The sequence below is a fragment of the Vipera ursinii genome (assembly GCF_947247035.1).
Source record: "Vipera ursinii genome assembly, chromosome: 5".
Lineage (NCBI taxonomy): Eukaryota > Metazoa > Chordata > Lepidosauria > Squamata > Viperidae > Vipera > Vipera ursinii.
In genome coordinates, this window is record NC_139518.1 from 14,441,092 (window position 1) to 14,463,849 (window position 22,758).

The window sequence follows — 22,758 nt, forward strand, 5'->3', positions numbered from 1 at the left end:
ATAAAAGAAAAGGGGGTGGGGAAACCTCACATAGCTGTAAATCTGTGAAAATCTCAAATTTTCAATTCCCAATGCAAAGTCAAAATCAGATCTTGCAATCTCATGACCACAGAAACAGGCCCAAGAAGTCATGGTGCCAGATTTTAATAAAATCCCTAGTACTAGCCTTTAAGTTAGGATGCATAGAATCTAGAATTGGGTATTATGGAAACTAGCCACCTAGACATCTCTGCTGTCATTATTAAAGAGCTCCTGACAGCTTTGGTATCAATTTGCCTAGTATTTACGCTTTTGATATTATGCTTTTAAATCTGTTTCCTTGAGTTAATAATAAAGCTTAAAATCCCATTATGCGTTAATGTGCTTATTGTCTTTTGATCCAAAATAACCAATTGCTGGGCACCTGATCACTGCCTTGACACCTAGCAAAAAAACAAAACAAAACAGCTAATTGTCATACCATCCAGTCCACACTTAATTAACAGGCTAATATGAATGTGATGAAGTATTTAATGGATTTCCATCGGACCTTCTGTTTATAGCATATAGTACAATGCTCATATAAACCTCTTCAATAATCTGTCTTTTTGCACAGCAGGGTGAATTTCTTTTGATATAAGCATGCATGTTATAATAATGCACCCACAAAATTCCTGCCAGTTGTTGCTGCACATATTACTTCCATAAGAATCATTGAATATAGTGTAGAAAGAGCCAACATACAGTACACTAACTAAACACCTCCAATAGCAGCCATCATTTAAGAATAAGGCATTAATTACTTGGAAATAATGAAATGTCATATGTATCCTCTCATCCAAAACCAAGATGAAACGTGTTTCACACTTATCACAGCAACAATCCAGTTACAGTTCTTTTATTTTTTTTATTTTTTATTTTATTTTATTCTTTTATTTTATTTTTTTCATTAATTAAAGAACACTTAATGGATTCTAGGTGAAGCAACATAGCCAAACCAGAATGAAGATGGTATTTCATGCTATTATGCCATAAATGTGATTATTCTTAGCTAAGCCTTAAAATAGACAGCAAACTTCATTTCCCCGTACAGCTCAACGAACCAAAGATCAGTTAGCAAATATTCAGCATAGCATTATATAGACTCAAAAAGTTAGAAGAACATTTTGAAGTCAAACTTCTTCATTGCTCTACAGTCCAAATTCAGCAACTACAGTACTTAACTACAGACATTACTCTGTGTGTATGTTTGTGTGTAAAACTGATCAAAATATAAAGTGAAAATAAAGATTGTGGGAAAGGAGAATTGAAAAATTAACTTCCAACTGTTTTCAGCCTCAACTTTTTACATTTGCATACTTAGGATATACCAGCCATTTCTACAACAACTAACATCAGCAAACCCCAAAATCAGAATTTAACAGAATAACATAGTTGGAAGGGACCTTGGAGGTCTTCTAGTCCAACCCCTTGCTCAGGCAGGAAACCCTATACCATTTCAGACAAATGGCTGACCAATTTCACTTTTTTCTGTCTCAAGCACAAATTCTAAAAGGAGTTTCCAAGTAGAAACAAAATTGGATTTGTTCTTTCTTTGATTAAAGCAGTTAATTTGGCTCAGTGGGTTAGGACGCTGAGCTTGTCGATCAGAAGGTCGGCAGTTTGGCGGGTCGAATCCCAAGTGCCATGTAGCAGAGTGAGTGCCTGTTACTCGTCCCAGCTTCTGCCAACCTAGCAGTTCGAAAGCACGTAAAAACGCAAGTAGAAAAATAGGGACCACTACGGTGGGAAGGTAACAGCGTTCCATGCGCCTTTGGCATCTAGTCATGCCGGCCACATGACCACGGAGACATCCTCGGACAAGCGCTGGCTCTTCGGCTTTGAAATGGAGATGAGCAACGGCCCCTAGAATCGAAAACGACTAGCACGCATGTGCTGGGGAACCTTTACCTTTACCTTTACAACTATAGATATCTCTTTTATCAACTTGCTGATATCCCTGATGCTTTGGGGCATTAAAATGTGATTGGCTTTTATCACTTGAAAAATGATAAAACCTCACCTCTTTATTTATGACTATGTGAAATCAATACTTAGTAATAGGAGGCAAAAGTCACTCAGCTAATTACACATGCTTGATAAACAGCAGAACAGCAAACGCGGCTGCAACGCACATTAGTTGAGGCACGTTAAATTGCTGCAGTCATTTTTGTACAAAGTGGACGGAATGAGGCAAGGTGGGTATTGTTCCAAAGAGTCTCCTGATTTCCCTCGACACACATTGTTCTGGTCATCTGCAAACCTCAAAGGCAATAAATGGCATTTTCATAATCCCGCACACAAAGAAAGGACTGCAGGAAAATTAAGTCTCCTAGAAATAAATTGAACTTATTATCCTTGCAGAACCAGCCAGAGCTCAGTTAAGACCAGTGCCTCTGAAGCTACAGCTGGCCATATTTATAAGAATATGGCATTTTAAAATGTATTAATACCATCAGAAAACCTCAGGGTGGCCACAACTTTCTCTAAACATTTTTATTCATGAGTCTAAAGCAGCTTATGCTAGGCTGAAGGCGGGCAAAGAGCAGCTGCAGGGTACCTACCTACAAGGCTGCAGTTTTTAAAATTTATTTTCATTGCATTAAATGCTGAAAAAAAGGAAAAAGGGCAAAACACGCACACACAAAAATAATACTTATGGTAAAATATACATTGTCCAAGAAAGAGCGCACAAAGAGTGCTTTAATTAAAACAAAGTAAAAGAAATACAAGAAAAACCTAACTGTCTTGCTTAATAACAGAAATTCTGATCACAAATTTAGTCATTAGTCAAGGACTGCTTGCACTTGTCTATACAAAATCTACATCAATAAACAATCTGCTCCTAAGTGGCAAATGCAATCAGCTCCTCAGTCCATTGAACAGATGAAGCCATACACTTATCTTTTACAAGATTGCAACTATTGCTTCCATTACAACCAATAACTGCTGCAATCAGTCTTACCATGTGAGGTTCTCCTTAAGTCTATCTTAGAAACCCAGTGAGAGGATCACATATCTAATTATGCCATGTGTTAGAAGTTAAAGCTGTGGCAACATGAAATGCACAGTATTATCAGGACAGATTGATGTAAAGAAGAACAGACTTGGAAGGGACTTTGGAAGTCTAGTCCAGCTCTCTGCTCAAGCAGGAAGCCCTATACCAGGGGTAGGCAACCTTGGCTCTTTTATGACTCATGGACTTCAACTCCCTGACTCAGGAATTCTGGGAGTTGAAGTCCATGAGTCATAAAAGTCATTTACCGGTTGAGCTCCGGATGGCTCCTGACCTTCGCTCTTTCTGCCGTGATCTGAAAACTCACCTATTTGAACAAGCCGGCCTGGTCTGATGGGCTTGGGGTATTTTAATCGTAATTTTAATTAACTTTTTACTGCAATTGGGCTATTCTATTTAATTCTCATTTTAATTTTTGTATATTGTATTTTTATTGCATTTTATTGCCCTGTACACCACCCTGAGTCCTTCGGGAGAAGGGCGGTATAGAAATAAAATAAAATAAAATAAAATAAAATAAAATAAAATAAAATAAAATAAAATAAAATAAAATAAAATAAAATAAAATAAAATAAAATAATAAAATAATAAAATAATAAAATAAAATAAAATAAAATAAAATAAAATAAAATAAAATAAAATAAAATAAATAAAAGAGCCGAGGTTGCCTACCCCTGCCCTATACCATTTCTTCTTAAAAACCTCCGGTGTTAGGGCTCCACTGTTCAGCATAAAAGTACAGAATGTTAAGAGGCATCAAAAAACCTCCATCTCTGAATCTACAGAGAGCTGTAGAAAGTCATCTAAGGATATTGGGCTGTTATCCCCAAGATGCTTTTTCATGAGGTAACTGGACTTCCTTGTTTTTTCTTTGATGACATTTCACTTGTCATCCAAGAAGCTTCTTCAGCTCGGACTGGATGGTGTGGAATGGAGTTTGATCCAGTCCCAGCTGAAGAAGCTTCTTGGATGAGAAGCGAAACATCCAGTTGCCTTGTGAAAAAGCATCTTTGGGATAACTATGACCTGGATGATTGTGAATCTCCATAGATACTGGGCTGTTACTGGAAGTGATGGGAAGCCTAACAGTATTCTCAATCCTAACCTATTCAGTTAGGTTAGGACCGAGGCCAATTAGGGGATACAGATGAAAATAGGAAAAAAAAACCACTTCCTTCTCTCGTTCCCAGTCTTAAATTTTTTAAAAAAATATTTACAAAGCTGTTATTAATATTTTGCTGCATCTGCAAATGCGATACCAAATAGCCAGCCATCAAGTAATAGCAAACAGAATGGGACAACTCACCACAGCCAAACCACTGTGGCCAACTCATCACAGCCGAACTCGCTGCAGGACAATTTAACAATTCAATTTATTTATTTATTTATTTATTTATTTATTTATTTATTTATTTATTTATTTATTTATTTAAATCCAATTTATATCCCTCCCTTCTCCGAAGACTCAGGGCGGCTTACAATTTAAAGCACAAATCAATGTGCTTAGCAATAGCCTTCATTCTATGTATATGCCTGCTTATTATTAGGGCTTTCGCCCCCCCCCAGGGGCATTATTACAAAGTCAGCTTATTGCCCCCAACAATCTGGGTCCTCATTTTACCTACCTCGGAAGGATGGAAGTCTGAGTCAACCTTGAAATTATTTTAATTTTTGTCATTCACATTTCATTCTATCCCTCATTTTGCATCCTTTCTTTGATGATTCTATTCCACCATTCTTTTGATATTAGTGTAACTCTAGCCTTGCAGTGAGCGGGCCGTGACGAGTTGGCTGCGGCGAATTGTCATGGACCTTAAATAGAACCTGGGGTGGTAGGAAATGCTTAAGTCTACTAACCTTGATTCAGTCAATGACCAACACAGAGTAATCAGATAGACAAATAGAAAGTACAGAGCTATAATCTTGGAGCAAAAACATCTCAAGTGGAAAAACGAAGCAGCATAATAGGATATTATCATACTAAAAGTGTAACTCTGACACCAGAGATATTCTCAAGAATGCAATATTTTTAACATTAAGCTATCATCTAGCATACCATAGAAATAAAACCAGCACAAACTAATTTAAAAAAAAAACTATATAAGATAATGGCTGGCTGACCACATATCAAATGTTATAGAATAATAGTTTCTCTTATTGGCTAGTTTGCTGTAATCATTTTTCTTAGAAAAAATTAAAAGACAACTCTGAAAAAGGTCAAATTTGAAAGAGTTCATAAGAATAAAAGAATTTTAAAAAATCTTAATTCAAGAGCAAAGCCAAGAAAAATGTTACAAAAACGCACATTCTAATAAAATGTGGTGTCTAAGATAAAATAGAATATGTACATTTATTTTTTTTTTAAAAAAAAGATTAAATTTCTCTATTTCTCACACGAATGTGAAAGACTGCATTATGTGGTACCATTTATACAATAAAAGTTAAATGATCAAAATACAGGTGGCTCTCAACGTACAGAAGTTCATTTAGTGACTGTTTGAATTTGTAACAGCACTGAAAAAAGTGACTTATGACCGTTTTTCACACTTACGACCATTGCAGCATCTCCATGGTCACATGATCAAAACTGAGATGCTTGGCATCTGACTCATATCTGTGACAGTTGTCATGTCCTGGGATCATGTGATCATCTTTTGACAAGCAAAGAATGGGGAAGCCAGATTCATTTAACTACTGTGTTACTAACTTAACAACTGCAGTGATTCACTTAACAACTGTGGCAAGAAAGGTCATAAATGGGGCAAAATTTACTTAACTGTCTCACTTAGCAACAGGAAATTTCTTGATGAATGGTGGTTGAGGACCACCTGAAAAGGACAAAATGAGCACATTTATTTGAAGCACAAATAAATTGAAAGGAGAAGCTTTGTGAAATAAAAGATTGTCCTTTATATTAAAGAATGTATGGTCACTGTAAGCTACTAAGATAGTTCCTCCATTTTGGCAGCATAATAGAACACCACATAATGTAATGGAAGTGGGAGATTCTGGAATAACTGAAATGTCATTTATCATTTGGACTTTTTGCCACAGATACCAGCAGACCTTTAGTACCACTGTTTTAAACCAGAGAGAGGGCTCTAGTGACATCTGCCCATAGGTTCCCCCATATCTGAATGGTGACATTTTCCCACAGAGGAGTTTCCAGATCTGACTAAGAGTTCATCCAAGACAGTGTGGGCTCATCTCACCCTCTAATGTGCCTGTATATCAACCGTATACATATTAATTCTATATGTAAAGTCAATCAGTGTTTGTAGCAACCTGGAGAGTTCCTGTCTTCAGGAAAAGGATTTCAATTCAGTCAGTTGTCAAGTCTGAAGCAAAGTTTTGATGGTCTGACAATTATTGCTTCTCAGCTTGCCAATGAACTTGGGTGAAGGGAAAGGGATTGGAATGCAGACTTCAAAAGATCAAAAAAGCAGATCATGAGAACCAAGGACAGTTTACCAGGTGTCTGGCCAGACCCAAAGACACTTTCTCATAACAATATTTTTCCACCTAATTGGGCAATGTGACCTGATCAAGAAGGGGGAGGGGAATTCTATATTTTTACTATATAGGATTGGGGATTTGCCAGAGCTGGTTTTGCTTGCATGTGTGCCGAAATGCTGTACTCAATAAAGTTTTACATTAAGAGTTTGGAAAGCCTCGAAAGTGTTTACTTGGTTGGGTTCATCAGTTGGAACCTTGACATCAGTATTCCCTGCACATTGAGGATCTGTATGTGTGGTATGGAGAAAGGAGGTAGATTCTGAGGCAATATTATTTATTTATTTATTTATTTTATTGGATTTATATACTGCCCTTTCCCGAAGGACTCAGGGTGGTTTACAGGGTATTTAAAACAAAGATCAATACAAAAGTTAAAAACAATTAAAAAAGATTAAATCAATCCCTAAAAATAAGAACCCCAATTAAAATTCTCAGCCTGGGCCAGAAAGCTCGAAGAGCCAGGTCTTCAGGTCCCGGTGAAATGAACGAAGGTCGGGGGCAGTCCTAAGCTCCACGGGCAGCTGGTTCCAGAGGGCAGGCGCACCCACTGAGAAGGCCCTCCCCCTGGGTGTTATCCGCCGGCAATCTATTTATGTGTATAAATGTGAAACAATAATGGAGCTTCAGACTGCCCCTGACCTTCGCTCGTTTCGCCGGGACTTAAAAACCTGGTTGTTTGAATTGTCTGGCCTGGACTGAGGGATTTTAAATTTTAAATTACTTTAATTAAATCAAATCAAATTAAATTAAATTAAATTTAAAATTTTAATTTTTACTGTTATTATTAATTGTGGGCTTGTACTAATTTAATTTCATTTTATTCTCTTTTTTGTACTGTTTTAACTGCCCTGTGAACCGCCCTGAGTCCTTCGGGAATAGGGCGGTATATAAATTCAACTAATAATAATAATAATAATAACCCAGTTTAGAAGAATCGTCACATGTTGCTCTTGTTTTGGGACCTGAGATCAGTGTTACAGACTGAAGTTTCTATTATCTACAACTACAATACACTCTGTGAACTGTTGGGGAGGGTCTGCTTTCACCTTCTTTCTCTCACACATAATGTCTTGACTGAGTTCCATCTTACTCCTATGAAATGCACCCTCTACCCTCTGGGAATCCATATCCAAGGGATTCTAATCAGGCTTCTAAAGAAGAGTTGGAAACAAAGGGATGTGTCTACTTATTAATTCAGGATAAGTATAGCAGAACAGCTGGTTTACACAATTGTTTAAATTGTTAAACATTGCACAGAATTTAGATAAACTTGCTAATCTCTTCAAAGGTTTTAACCACAGCTTGTTTTTATGACTCAGCTCATTGCAAAGCCCGGCCTGTTTAGTTAGTTTAAGATTCAATGTACTGTACAAATCTAGAAAATAGGCTAATTCAAGTAATAGGTATATTGTATGTGATATAGCTCTCTATAGACTCTACTAGTTAAGAAAGAAAGTGCAAATTAAGATATGGTCTAGTAACTGTAGCAATGCTGAAAGAATGAGGGGAATAATCAATTTCCATTCTCGTCTCTAGATCCATTTTTTTTACTTTCTTAACAGAAGAACAATTTTAAAGCAGAGAGCAGGAAGGGTCTTTGAATCAAATATGGAATATTTTTCCCTTCTGTTCTCTACAAATTTTTTAACTGTACAATCCAAAGGTAATTGTATTAATCTTACATCATTGTTATACTGAGTCTTGGTGGAGCAGTGGGCTAATGCCTCCTTAAGTAACACCAGCTGCCTGCAATTAGTGCAGGTTCGCATCCCACCAGGCTCAAGGTTGACTCAGCCTTCCATCCTTCCGAGGTAGGTAAAATGAGGACCCAGATTGTTGGGGGCAATTAAGCTGACTTTGTAATAATGCCGCTTGGGCGTGTGTGAAAGCCCTAATGAGCAGGCATATACATAGAATGAAGGCTACTGCTAAGCACATTGATTTGTGCTTTAAATTGTAAGCCGCCCTGAGTCTTCGGAGAAGGGCTGGATATAAATGGGATTAAAATAAAATAAATAAATAAAATAAATAATGTTTAATTTTAATTAGTAAACAAGCAAACACTTTTAGCTCTTAATATTGGAACAGCACTTTCAAATGTTACAGAATGCAGAACAAATTATGGCGCCTGACCAGCTTTGAACATGCTTATAATTGTTTTTTAATGAGATGACTATGTAGCTATATTCTACATTGTTCATCTCTAACTTGCTTCAACAACAACTTTATTGATTAGCCCTTGGGCCATATCAAAGTACAAAGTTCCAGCAACAAACCGTCACCGAAACTAGATAAAAACAATCCAAAATGGAATTTTATAAAATACAATTTAAAATGGAATTAAAATACAATTAAAGTTAAAATAGTAATAAAATACAAATTTAAGATATAGATAAAATATGGTAACATTATATTTCGGAGTCGCCCTTACAATCTACCCCAATCAGTCCCACATATGCAGATCTTAACTGGATCATTTTGTTTAAATACTGTGCTACGTTGAATGTTCTTTTCAAGTTCTGGCCGGACATAAGGTAAGTTATTTTGATATGGGGATCCCAATTGGTCATTCGTTTGGTATATAGACCAAGATACCTGTCTCTCACCCTCTTATACAAACAACAGTCAAATAGGATGTGAGCCAGGTCCTCTACCTCTGCCGCTCCGCAAATGCAGAGACTAACTTGCTTCAGATTTCTCCACCTTATGCACAAAGTAAAATTTACTGACATATGTTTCAAACATGTAAAAAAGGAATCAATTTGGAAAATTATTTAAGGTGTTAGAAGCTATGGCTTATGAAGTAATGAATCTATGTATTCATCTTCCTTGGATAGTGTACTATCATTAACTAATTGTAGTATTAGGTACCGTTATGTCTCACTTCAAACTTTAGCTTAGTGGTGGTTAACAAACTACAAAACAAGCAATATGATTAATATAAACCAGAATTTTCTTACTGAAGGCAATTCATGATAAAGACGAATTAAGGAATACTATTTTCTTTCAGAGTTATTCACAGCTTCATAAACCAATCACCTAAACTGTATCAATACAAATGGAAAACTCATGAACTTTCAGTTCAACTCAAATGTCGTTTCCATTTGTAATATTCACGAAATTTAAAGTAGCAAAAGCTATGGGTGTTTCCAGAACCATTGATTTGAGAAATAAAATTGAAAGACATCATTTTTTTTCACTAACTAGATTTGCAAAGCAAAGAAAGAAAACAATCACAAAATAGCAACTTATGTGAATGACTACCTTGTCAAAGTTATAATTATATTGGAGATAGTTGAAGAATGTACTGTTGTCATCAAGTTTTAATTGAATACTCAGGTTTCTAACTGATTACCAGAATACTTTGTTTTGGTAAACAGTCACTTAGGACAGCAAAGCTAAACAAAATAGAAAATACAAGGGACAACAAATTCAGAATCTTCACTATAAGTCCTCAAAACAACAACAACAACAACCTAATCTGAAAACATTTGTCAATTGATGATACTCCAATATATCTCCATCTGTGATATCCAAAAGAAAACTGCATATTACTAGAAGTATAAATCCAATATGAAGTGTCATGTACAAAACTGTTTTGGTCCAAATGATATGAAACAATAAACCTGATAAACAAAGTAATTACTGCACAATCCATACTTTTTCTTCTGCCAGGAAAAAGTAACTATAATTCTCTCTGGAAACAGCATTCTGTCTTTTAATCAAATAGCAGGGAGGGAAAGAGAGTATTTTTACACAGCAACTACAAAAATTGTCTCTGTTGCACTCAAGGGAGTCAAGGCTATAAAGGCTTCAGTTCATTAAACTCTCTACTCAGTCACTGGCTCTAGACGTGAAAAACACGCATTACCACTGAACTCCACTTCTTTATTGGATGAATATGCAAACAACTCTCCAATCCACTGTGCATTAATGCTTCAGAAAGGGAATGTTTGTTTAATTCTCTTGTTTTTAAAACATTTGTCCTATTTCGCTGGTTTCCAACCCTATTAATTACAAACAATTTCTTCTTTCTGTACCACCACCATCAACAGCAACCACCTAATTTTCTTTTAAGATGTGCTTTGCTGACGTTCCTCCCTATGGTTTGAACAATTCAGGTTTTTTTTTTGTTTGTTTGTTTTCCAACCCAGGATTTGTTTGTGTCCACTTTTATACATACCTCCTTTTCTACAAATTTTCTTGCCGGGTTTTCTGGCACATTCCTTGGATATTCTTTTGACTGAAAAATGAATAGAATACTAGAAAATAACATGGAGCTCCATGATAGACGGCAGGAGCATGCAATACCATTAGCTTCAATATGGCCTGCTTATTTTTTATGTACTGTTTGAGCGCAGAAGAATCTCCTCCTTGCCTATCCATGCAATGGATCAAGATGTTGATGCATCTTTCTCAGGAGTCGATGGGAATGAGAATTAGGTACCAACTTTGACCTAAGGATAAACGTGCTGAAAAGGAGTCTGGGCTAAGAAAAAAAAAAGGACAGCATTGGCTAAGAACTGATGCATACATAGAAAAAGCCACATGCACACAGGTTTAAAAAAAAAAACGAGGGAAAGAAATTTGCATGCAGACAGAAAAAGCCGTGCTGGCTACCAGTACACATGGTTTCGTTGTTTAAAGAAATATCAAACAGAAAAGTAAACAAAAGTTTCCCCTGCTCCTTAAATAAACAACTCACCATCTTCAGTTGGGACATATATATTCAAATAGAGGCAGTCTTCATTCTGATCTTGTACGAAAGTAGAAACTATATCCAAGTTATTAGTAAACCAAACAGGAAGCATGACTTCCGGTAACCTGCCCTCAATGATGTTTTGAGGACATACTGGTGCAAATTGTGTTGCATTTTTGATGTCCGGCCAGGGAGAAGGTGGCTCTGGAGGTTGAAATCGGTGTTCCCCAATAGGTGGGGCAGCGTAAGGAACTCCCAGAAACTCGATCACTGGCCCCAAAATTTCATTGTTCAATTCCTTCTTCATCCCCCTCAGCTTTCCAAAATTGGTGGTCACCACGGGGTCAAGATCATCCAACTTTTGGGATGACACTGCAGCTGTGTGAATCAAGAACCCAAGAATGCAAAAAGTAAATGTGACATCCAATCCCATGTGCAACAAATGAGCTTGTGTTGCTCTCCACACACAGTTCAGCCATACAGATATTGGAAAAGCCATGGTCCCACATCAGTTGTACATCTATGGTTAAAACAATGTGAATTTGTATCCAGCAAGGCAGAAAGGAGGGTTTTCCCCCTCACAAGAATCAGAAAAATCCAAAATCAAATAAGTCTGAGAATACCCAAAAGGCTCTTTGTAAGGTATCTTCCAGTGATTTCATTCTTGCTGATATAGCATCTTCAGAGTCCTATTTATCAGGCTACGTTCAATTGACAATTCAGTTTTCCACTGTAGCAAGATGAAGAGAACATCCATTTAATACAGATTCCTCACTTATAAATCAATTCCAGTTAACTTCAGGTCTATAGCCTGGAGAAAATGAAAAATAAATCATTAGTATGAAAGAATTAATATAGGCAGAATAATAACTACCTGTTTTACAAGTTACTGTGCGTATATTAATAGTTGCCAGAGCCATGTAAAAAAAAATACGCAAGTAATTTATAGTTCCTCGAGATGGCAAGTAAAATACTGATTAACAGGATATTTATGCTGTCATTTGCTGAGTTTCTTTAGAGAAATGCAGCATTTAATTTCATTTTTCTAAAACTGGACATATGGATTTAAGGGCTGGAATAAATGTGCATACAGTTCATTTGTAATGCCACATTCTTTAAGTAACAAAGAGACTTGCGATCAATTTCAAACTGATTAATATTAGGCAATTTGGAACCACAAGTCAATTATAATTTTATACAACTCTGAGAGCTGCAGTAAACACTAAGATGATATGAAATTTCTACAGAGAACCTTAGTGATCTAAAGTATGTTACCAGTCATCAGCAAAATAGAATTAGTTTTTGCAATATACTAGTCCTGTAGTAACTTCTGAAAATATGGTTTGAACTGAATAGCCTAAATCATTCTTCTGAGGCCCCTTCAGTCATCTTCACAGATGGAAACATATTATTTCTCTATGAAATCTACTTGCATTGCTGGAAAAAAAAATAAACAAAAATTTACTACCAGATTTCTGAAACATTTGGCTTGCAATACATTAAAAATAGCAACAAAAAACTTAACATAGGTAGCAAATGTCTCAGCGTCTTATGAAGCAAGGAAGAGTTACAGTACATGCTTTTAACTATTTGGGAACGTATCCCATCCTTCATATAACAAGCTAACTCATCAAGATTAAAACAATAAATCTCAATCAACAGGATGGATAACAGATTAATTAGACCCTAAACATATTAAACCAGGGGTCTCCAACCTTGGCAACTTTACGACTTGTGGACTTCAACTCCCAGAATTCCTCAGCCAGGCTGAGGAATTCTGGGAGTTGAAGTCCACCAGTTGTAAAGTTGCCAAGGTTGGAGACCCCTGTATTAAACTCCGAAAATACAGATACCATTTCTTGGTAGTCAATGATTCATGAATACATCCAGCTCTTAAATAAATCTGAGACATTTCTAACAGGAAAATATTGCCCATTCATGTCCCTATAGATACGTATGTTCTAATATGTCATTATATACAGCAGGGGTGTCCAACTGCCAGCCCACAGGCCGGATGCATCATAGCGAAACTGCACCTACCCCATTGCCTGCAATGGCAAAAAAGTCGCGATACGTTGCAACATGTAACATGACGTTGCGAGTTTGACACCCCTGATATAGAGGGAACTGTAGTGAAAAACAAGCCTTCTTTAAATCTCAGAATATTTTTTTCTCCCCCCCGAACCAACCCAGCGATGCCCTCACTGTGATGTCCCGTTGCCTGGAAGCGGTCCGGGTCTGGATGGGGAGAAACAGGCTTCGTCTCAATCCTGCCAAGACTGAGTGGCTGTGTGTACCGGCATCTCGGGTTAACCAGTCCATTCCACCTTTAATGATGGGGGGTGAGGTGTTATCCCCCCCCATTGATAGGGCTCGCAACTTGGGTGTCCTCCTGGATTCGCGGCTCAGTTTTGAAGATCATATAGGAGCCGTGACCAGGGAGGGCTTTGCCCAGGTTCACCTGGTGCGCCAGTTGCGGCCCTATCTGGACCGAGATGCCCTATGCACAGTCACTCATGCGCTCGTGACCTCCCGTTTGGACTACTGCAATGCTCTCTACATGGGGCTGCCCTTGAGAACCATTCGGAGGCTTCAGCTGGTGCAGAATGCGGCCGCGTGAGTTGTGATGGGGGTTTCCCGATACTCCCATGTAACACCTCTGCTCCGCGAGCTGCATTGGCTTCCGGTTGCCCTCTGGGTGGGATTCAAGGTGCTGGTGATGACCTATAAAGCCCTAAATGGCTTGGGTCTGGGATATCTGAGGGAACACCTGCTGCCGGCATCAAGCTCCCTTCGTCCTGTGCGTTACCACAGGGAGGGCCTTCTCAGGGTGCTGCCGGCAAAAGATTGCCAGCGGGTAACACCCAGGAAGAGGGCCTTCTCTGTGGGTGCGCCTGCCCTTTGGAACCAGCTGCCCGTAGAGCTCAGGACTGCCCCTGACTTTTGTTCATTCCGTTGGGACTGAAGACCTGGCTCTTTGAGCTTTCCGGCCAGGACTGAGAATTTTAATTTTAATTTTATTTTAATTGGGTTTTAATTGGAGTTTAACAGGGGTTTTATACTTTATTCAAGAACTAAATTTAATTATTTTAATTGTTCTTAACTTTTGTATTTGTATTGTTATTTTAAATACCTTGTGAACCGCCCTGAGTCCTACGGGAGAAGGGTGGTATATAAGTCCAATAAACATAAACAAACAAATATACTTAGAAGCAAACTAGTGTTTCAGCTTCTCCCTGGATCCTACACTTACCAGTATCTTGAATTTGGCTGGAAAAAATTACAGCTTTTCAACCCTGATGTTTTCAGATCTCTGTGAGCTATTCCTGGGAGTTGTATTTTCAAGGACAGTGTAACATAAAGCACATTACAGTTCTATTCACCACTTACAGAAAACACATAGCCAGGAGTAGATTTATGTCAAAGCCTGTAGTATAAACCTTAGAATTCAACATGAGTTCCTAAATTCAGAAGATACTCAGAATAACCTGGGTGCCTCATTTTGTGTTTTCTTCTGATTCAAAGGCTTTTATTTTATGTTACTTTCTTTCTCTTTAAATGGAGCTGCGAATGGGCAGTTATTCAGATCAGTAGATGGTGCTTTCAATGACAAAGGTGCCTTCTGTGAAATAAGCTACAGGGCTAGATTAAGCTATGAAGATAAAAGCACACTTTATTTATTTATTTATTCATCAAATTTATATGGCTGCCCAGCTCACAAAAACATGACTCTGGGTGGAATACAACCATGAAGTAAACAATAAATATATTTAAAATGTAGGGCTTCCGGTTTGCCACACAGCCACTATGGATGGCTAGGAGACTTGCTCTCTCTCCCCTGTACAGTTTACCATTGCTGGGGGCCCCTGAAAAGGGCCAAAGTCACCCCGAAGAGGTGAGCAGCAAGGAGGGGTGCTCGCTGGATCGTGGGAGAACTGTAACTCTCCCGTTAGACCTGGTGATCCCTCCAAACCGGTGGACGAAAGGACAGGCCATTATGGCTCATCCCTAGGCTGTGAACAGCCGAAGTCACATTTTACACTAAGCAATTCTTAAAGCAGAGACTGGGTGAGATCTACCTCTTTTACACCCTAATTATGTTTTGATTTCTGGGAATGGAGTTAAAAGATGATCTGACATGGGGAGCAAACACCAAAGTTGTGATGAAGAGAGCACAGCAGAGGCTATACTTCTTGAGAATTCTCAGGAAGCATAATCTCTCAAAGGACCTGTTGTTGGCATTCTACCACTGTACCATAGAGAGCGTGTTAACCTATGGTCTGTGTGTGTGGTTTGGGAGTTGTACAGTTAGGGAAAAAACAATGCTGTCCAGGGTCGTAAAGACTGCGGAGAGAATAATTGGGCGTACTCTTCCTACTTTAGATCAAGTCTATGCCTCCAGGTGTTATAAGAAAGCTGTGGAGATTGTGCAGGATTGCACACACCCCGGAAATGATCTCTTTCAGCTTCTGCCTTCTAGAAGGAGGTATAGGGTCATAAAGACCAGGACCAGCCGCTTGAGAAATAGTTTTTATTCAAAAGCGGTTTTGGCTTTGAATGCAGCAGAATGCAGTTTTTGAGAGAACTTATGTATTTAGTTTTTAGAGTGTCAGAGTGTTTTTAGGGGTTAAATGTGTATATGTGGGGTGGGTGGTATGTTGATATGTATTTTGTTGTTTTTGTTGGGTTTTGTGGGGTTGATATGGATTTTTTCAATTTTGTTGTTCTGTATGGGACAATGAAAATAAAAAATATCGTATTGTATTGTATTGCAATTACTTTCTGTAGCTCCTTAAGCTGCTAAGCATTCTCACCCCTGTGGTGAGGGAAGGGGACTTTAGCCCTCCCTCCAGAAAGAGTGGCGACTAAATACCCAGGGGCATTTTCAACATTGAAAAAGTAACTAAATACCAATTGGAACCTTACTTCTCAAAGCATGTGGACTGAAAGATTTTTTATTTTTTTATTCTCCAAAAGAGGAGGTGGAGTTGCTCTCTATATAAGAAATAACTTTATCTTTACAGAAATACAGCACAACAATGATGACAACTGTAAACAGGAGGATCTGGACAGACTCGAACACTGGGCGCTATCTAACAAAATGAAATTCAATGGTGAAAAAAGTAAGGTTCTACATTTAGGCAGGAAAAATCAAATGCACAGGTATAGTACAGGTGGTACCTTGCTCAATATTAGTAACTGTGAATATCAAATATCAAAATATCAAACGTTAAATCTAAATGTTAGTGGAAATTGAAACTGAAAAATCTATTAGGTCATTGATTGTCTAAAAGATTGTATGTTAAAACAACTAGAATTTGTGTAAACTAAAAACTATGGATATATGTAAGAAAGTTATTTTCTATGTGATTGATAGGATAAAACCTGTCTTTCAATTTACAAATAGACAGTATATATGAAGGGAAAAAGAGAGGAAATGTATACAGTAGCAATCTGAAATCTGTTCTAATGATGTTGTTGTTAGCTGCGAAGTCATGTCCGACCCATCGCGACCCTATGCACAACGTTCCTCCAGGCCTTCCTGTCCTCTACCATCTTCTGGAGTCCATTTAAGCTCACGCCTACTGCTTCAGTGACTCCATCCAGCCACCTCATTCTCTGTCGTCCCCTTCTTCTCTTGCCCTCAATCTTTCCCAGCATTAGGCTCTTCTCCAGTGAGTCCTTCCTTCTTATCAGGTGGCCAAAGTATTTGAGTTTTAGCTTCAGGATCTGGTCTTCTAAAGAGCAGTCGGGGTTGATCTCCTCTAGGACTGACCGGTTTGATCGCCTTGCAGTCCAAGGGACTCGCAGGAGTCCCTCTCCAGCACCACAGTTCAAAGGCCTCAATGATATCTGTATGTAACTGAATTACTACTACTCAGCCACCATGTTGTTTTTCAAGTATGTGAATGTAATATTAGAAAATCTATAAAATTTGTAAAAGTAAATAAATAAATATATTTAAAAAGTCATTATTAAAAAATATGAAACTAATTGTTATTAAAATATAAAACTAAACGTATAGGAGAGACTAACATGTACTGCATCCATGAAGCAATTGTAGATAGAATATTACTGGGGCTACTGAATGAAGAAACAATCAACAAGCCAAAAAGGGAACAAAAAGACCAAAACACCTCCCCATCAGCGATCAGATGAGCATAGATCAGGGGTGTCAAACTCAATTTCATTGAGGGCCGCATCAGCATTGCAGTTGCCCTCAGGTGGGTGTGGCCTGGGTGGGCATGGCCTACTGGGTGGGCATGGCCTACTGGGTGGGCGTGGCTAGAGTGCGTATGGCCTACTGGGTGGGCGTGGCCAGCTCTACATCGTTTGCATCAAGGGTGCCTATGGGGGCCTGGGCAGGAGTGGGACAGATCTGAGGGTCTCTAGCAGAAGGAGGGTCTCTGGGCCAGGGCCAAGGCAGTGGGTGCCGTTCCCTCACTGTTTCCAGGATGGCTTCACGGGCCACATGAAACCACTTTGCGGGCCGGATCTGGCCCCCGGGCCTTGTGTTTGACATGTCTGGCATAGATTAACTCCAAGATTAACATCAGACCAACAATAAACAATACTCCAATCGAGGAACTGCCAAACAAGCCAAATAAAGAACTTCTAACACCACTCCCACCAACACTGAAAAGGCAAGCCACTAAAACAGGGGTCTCCACCTCCCAGGCTGCAGCCTGGTACCAGGTCCTAGCCAGTTTAGAACCGGCTTGCACAAGCAGCAGGCAAGCGTGCAAGCAGTGGGCCAGCATGCAAATACACACAGCTGCACTTGAGAAAAATTAGAAAGGAAAAGCTTCTATGCAACTCCTTCCCCAAAGCTACATCAGCAGTCCCTCTCCTGTTTTAAATCATGAAGCCTGAAGTAGACTTTTGGCTCACAACAAATCCACTTTCGAATCAGGAGTCTAACAGGCGATAGATAGATAGATAGATAGATAGATAGATAGATAGATAGATAGATAGATAGATAGATAGATAGATAGATAGAATCATCAGAAAAATCCCAGCCCATTTTTATAGGTGCTGCACCTTATCTGAGTCACTTTTAACTTGCCATTCAATGTTCTAAAATTCCCAATTCCTTTTTTCTACTTTTCCACTGTAATAAAAGCAACATAATTGAGTTCTTTGAAAAACATTGTTCATTAAGAATCATATTCCTTTTGTTTTTTCTCTCCCAGTGCATTTTATGACCTATAAAAGAAATATACAAGAAAATACAGTTCACCTTTACTGGAGAGAGACTGTTTTATTAAAAGGAGAATTAGCAGTTTCTAATGAGAATATATTTTATCAGTGCCTTACATTATTTCGCAGAGCAAATTCAAAAGGTGAATCTGCTTAAAAGCCCATCTGCTTTGGCATTTAACTTATTTTACAAAGGAGATTATAAAAGCTGCATAGAATAGCAGGGACGGGTGCATATTTTAGTATTTTTGACAATCTTTCTCCAAAGGCAATAAAGCAATAAAAGGAGCTTTTGGACCATTTCACTCATGCATTATCATCTCTTTTCTAATTTTAATAACATGTTTTCTGTAAAACTGTTTTAATTAACTGCACTAATACAGTTTTCTACAAAACTACATTAAGGCAGGCGTATATCCATCATTCTCCATATGAGATCAGAAGATTTGTCTGGAATGTAGAGAATTAGAGATAATCTTTCTTTTCCCCTTTCTCTTTTATAGGATACTGCAAATTCTTAAATTCAACATCTATTCAAAGTACGTATCTTGACAGTTAAATCTTAAAGGTTAATTATTTTTTTATAAAGATTCAAATTTCACAGATAATAAGAACTGTATTCACTATTGTACATATATGTGTGTGTGTATATACATATACATATACATACACACACACACAAATATATATATATTTGTGTGTGTGTGTATGGATATATATATATATATATATATATATATATATATATATATATATATATATATATATATATATAAGACATATATTTATTTACAGATTTAGGGAAATGCATATTATTTGTATATTATTTGCCTATATATAAGCAGTGCTTTTTTTGTAAAAGAAAAAGGTGCCGGAACTCACACATGTCATACAACCCGCCTTGCCTACCCTACAAGGTTCCATCCAAAAAAGGTGCCGGAACTCCGTTCTGAGCGTTCTATGAGAAAAAAAGCCCTGTATATAAGACATATATTTATTTACAGATTTAGGGAAATGTATATTATTTGCCTATATGTATTTGATAGGTTCATTAATATTTGCTTACTTAGTATTTATTAGTCTATATACAAAGACTGGACAGTCACTTGTCTGAGATAGTATAGGTCAGGGGTAGGCAACCTTGGGTCTTTTATGATTCATGGACTTCAACTCACAGAATTCAGGGAGTTGAAGTCCACGAGTCATAAAAGACCCAAGGTTGCCTACCCCTGGTATAGATAATAATAATAATAATAATAATAATAATAATAATAATAATAATAATAATAATAATAATAATAATAATAAGTTGGAAGGGATATTGGAGGTCATCTAGTCCAACCCCCTGCTCAGGCAGGAAACCCTATACTATTTCAGGCAAATGGCTGTCCTGTCTCTTCTTAAAAACTTCCAGTGTTGGAGCATTCACCACTTCTGGAGGCAGGTTGTTCCACTGGTTAATTGTTCTAACTGTCCGGAAGTTTCTCCTTAGTTCTAGGTTGCTTCTCTCCTTGACTAGTTTCCATCTGTTGCTTCTTGTCCTGCCTTCGGGTGCTTTGGAAAATAGCTTGGCTCCCTCTTCTTTGTGGCAGCCCCTGAGATATTGGAACACTGCTATCATGTCACCCCTCACCCTTCTCTTCGTTAAAGTACACATACCTGCTTGAGCGGGGGACTGGACTAGAAGACCTCCAAAGTCCCTTCCAGCTCTATTCTATTCTATTCTATTCTATTCTATTCTATTCTATTCTATTCTATTCTATTCTATTCTATTCTATTCTACTCTACTCTACTCTACTCTACTCTACTCTACTCTACTCCACTCCACTCTACTCCACTCCACTCAATATAGATATCTGTTTGTGATTTATTGAGTTTTTATTGACTTTTATTTTATGGTTGGGTGTTGCTTTTACGGTTTTGTGCATCACCAGGGTTGTTATTATAATATGGGCAGCTATGTAAGTATTTTAAAATAAATAAACAAATAGGGTGATTGAGTCCTAGGTACAAGTTGGTAAATGATTTGTTCCTATTGTAAGATTTCAATGGAATTTTGAAAACTGGCATGTAATACAGAACACAGATATAATGGCAAAGACATCTGCTACCACTTCTTCCTATTTGATGGTTATCAAGACAGGATAAATAGTCTTTATCGGGGGTCCATCATAACTTCAAATGTAGTAAACTAAGTAAATGGTTGTAACTCAAGAAATGCTTGTACTCTATTAATTTATTCAGTCTTTTTTATATTAAAGCAATCCATGCTAGTGCCACATCTGTTTTTATATAAAACAGAATTTCTGTCATGCGAAAATATACTTTCTGAATCTGCCTTCCATTACTTACGAAGGATGAATAGAAGTTCTAACAAGCTGAGAAAAAATAAATTCCTTCTCTGTATCTATATTTCTGAATCTGTATAATATTATGGTATTACAGTATTACATGCTTGTATTGTATCTTCCCTTGAATGCCTTCATTCCAGAACTTTAAGCCCAGACAATTTTTCACTTCAACAGATCTGTTGGAAGAATCTGTTCATGCTGCATCAATGAACCTTCATGCATTGCACAGAAAGGTGTGAAATACTGGAGGCCATGCACTGAATAGTGTACTGACCAGGCTTGATCAGTTTTATTTCCACACTGGAATGAACATAAAAAAACCTGACATAACTTGCCCTATAGCTGTACATTGTAATGAAAGTTCACCGGCACATAAGATTCCTCCAGCGAAGACATTATTGCAAGACACTTGATAAGGTTCCGCAGAACACAGTATGAAGACTTTTTTCTAACAAATAAAAATTTGGCTTTTACTTTTGAAAAACATAAAATTTAGGGATCATGCTTTTAAAAAAATAATAATTCCTGAGGCTGACTCCCAGAACCTCAATACATAAATCTTGTTCTGTTGTTAATGAATATATAATTCATTCAACTTTTGCAAAAAGAATTTCTCAAAATTAACGACCTCTCCATTAAAAGGACATCATTCATTACTATAACGTCATGCTGATGTGCTTGATGCTTAGTTGCTTGTTAATGGAAAACCAAGATTTATATAGGAAACCAATTAACTGCCACCGAAATGGATTGAAAAATAAATCAGGTAATTTTTTTAAAAAAATCAGGGCATTATTAAATAAGTTTCAATTCTCTTTATTACTCTTTATTACTAGTATACTAGTATATCCCAGTACGCTATATAGTATACTATATCCAATAAATATTTCTTATTTTTATTCAGTGCCTGGGGAAAATATTGGACCGTACGCAGGATATTTGGGCTTCATCCCTCTGGATTCAGATACACAGCACTACTGCCATCAACCCCTTCATAGAATACTGCCTTGTTGTGGTGAAGGGGCTTGCATAATTGAATGAAACTATGAGCTATGCCATGCAGGACCACCCAAGATGGACAAGTCATAGCAGAGAGTTCTGACAAAACATGATCCACTGGAGAAGGAAATGGCAACCCACTCCAGTATCTTTGCCATGAAAACCCCATGAACAGTACCAAAGGGCAAAAAGATATGATGTGGGAAGATGAGCCCCTGAGGTCGGAAGGTGTCCAATATGCTACTGGGGAAGAGCAGAGGGCTAGTACTAGTAGAGCCAGAAAGAATGAAGTGACTGGGCCAAAGCCAAAAGGATGCTCAGCTGTGGATTTATCTGGTGGTGAAAGGAAAGTCCAATGCTGTAAAGATTTTTTTCTTCATAGGAACCTGGAATGTAAGTTCCATGAATCAAGGAAAGCTGGACGTAGTCAAACAAGAGATGAAAAGACTGAACATCAACATCTTAGGAATCAGCGAACTAAAATGGACAGGAATGGGTGAATTTAATTCAGATGACCATCAGGTATACTACTGAATACCTCAGAAGAAATGGAGTAGCCTTCACAGTCAATAAAAGAGTAGGAAAAGCAATACTGGGATACAATCCCCCAAATGACAGAATGATTTCAGTTCGAATCCAAGGCAAACCATTCAATATCACAGTACTCCAAGCATATGCCCCAACCACCAGTGCTGAAGAGGATGAAATTGACAGGTTCTATGAAGCCCTACAGCACCTTATAGAACTAACACCAAAAAAATCCTTATCATCATGGGGGATTGGAATGCTAAAGTAGGAAGCCAGATGATAACCAGAATCATAGGCAAGTTTCGCCTTCGAGTACAAAATGAAGCAGGACACAGGCTAATAGAGTTTTGTCAAGAGAATACAATGGTCATAGCAAACGTCTCTACACATGGACATCACCAGATGGTCAACACAGAAATCAGACTGACTAT

At 37.8% G+C, this 22,758-nt stretch overlaps 1 protein-coding gene across 5 annotated transcripts in view; it reads right to left on the reverse strand.

Annotated features, from left to right (window-relative positions):
* NLGN1 (neuroligin 1) overlaps positions 1 to 11,751 on the reverse strand; it is a gene marked incomplete at both ends in the record, with an annotated part of 526,751 nt that extends 515,000 nt beyond the window's left edge. For 2 of the 5 annotated variants that reach the window (XM_083363585.1, XM_083363584.1), the window contains one exon: positions 11,256 to 11,748. In XM_083363585.1, the coding sequence (XP_083219711.1) occupies positions 11,256 to 11,748 (493 nt within the window). Of the gene's footprint in view, positions 1 to 10,733; positions 10,794 to 11,255 lie in introns of all 5 variants that reach the window. The other 3 variants (XM_083363583.1, XM_083363586.1, XM_083363587.1) reach the window with 3 other exon arrangements.
* Between the last annotated feature and the right edge of the window lie 11,007 nt (positions 11,752 to 22,758).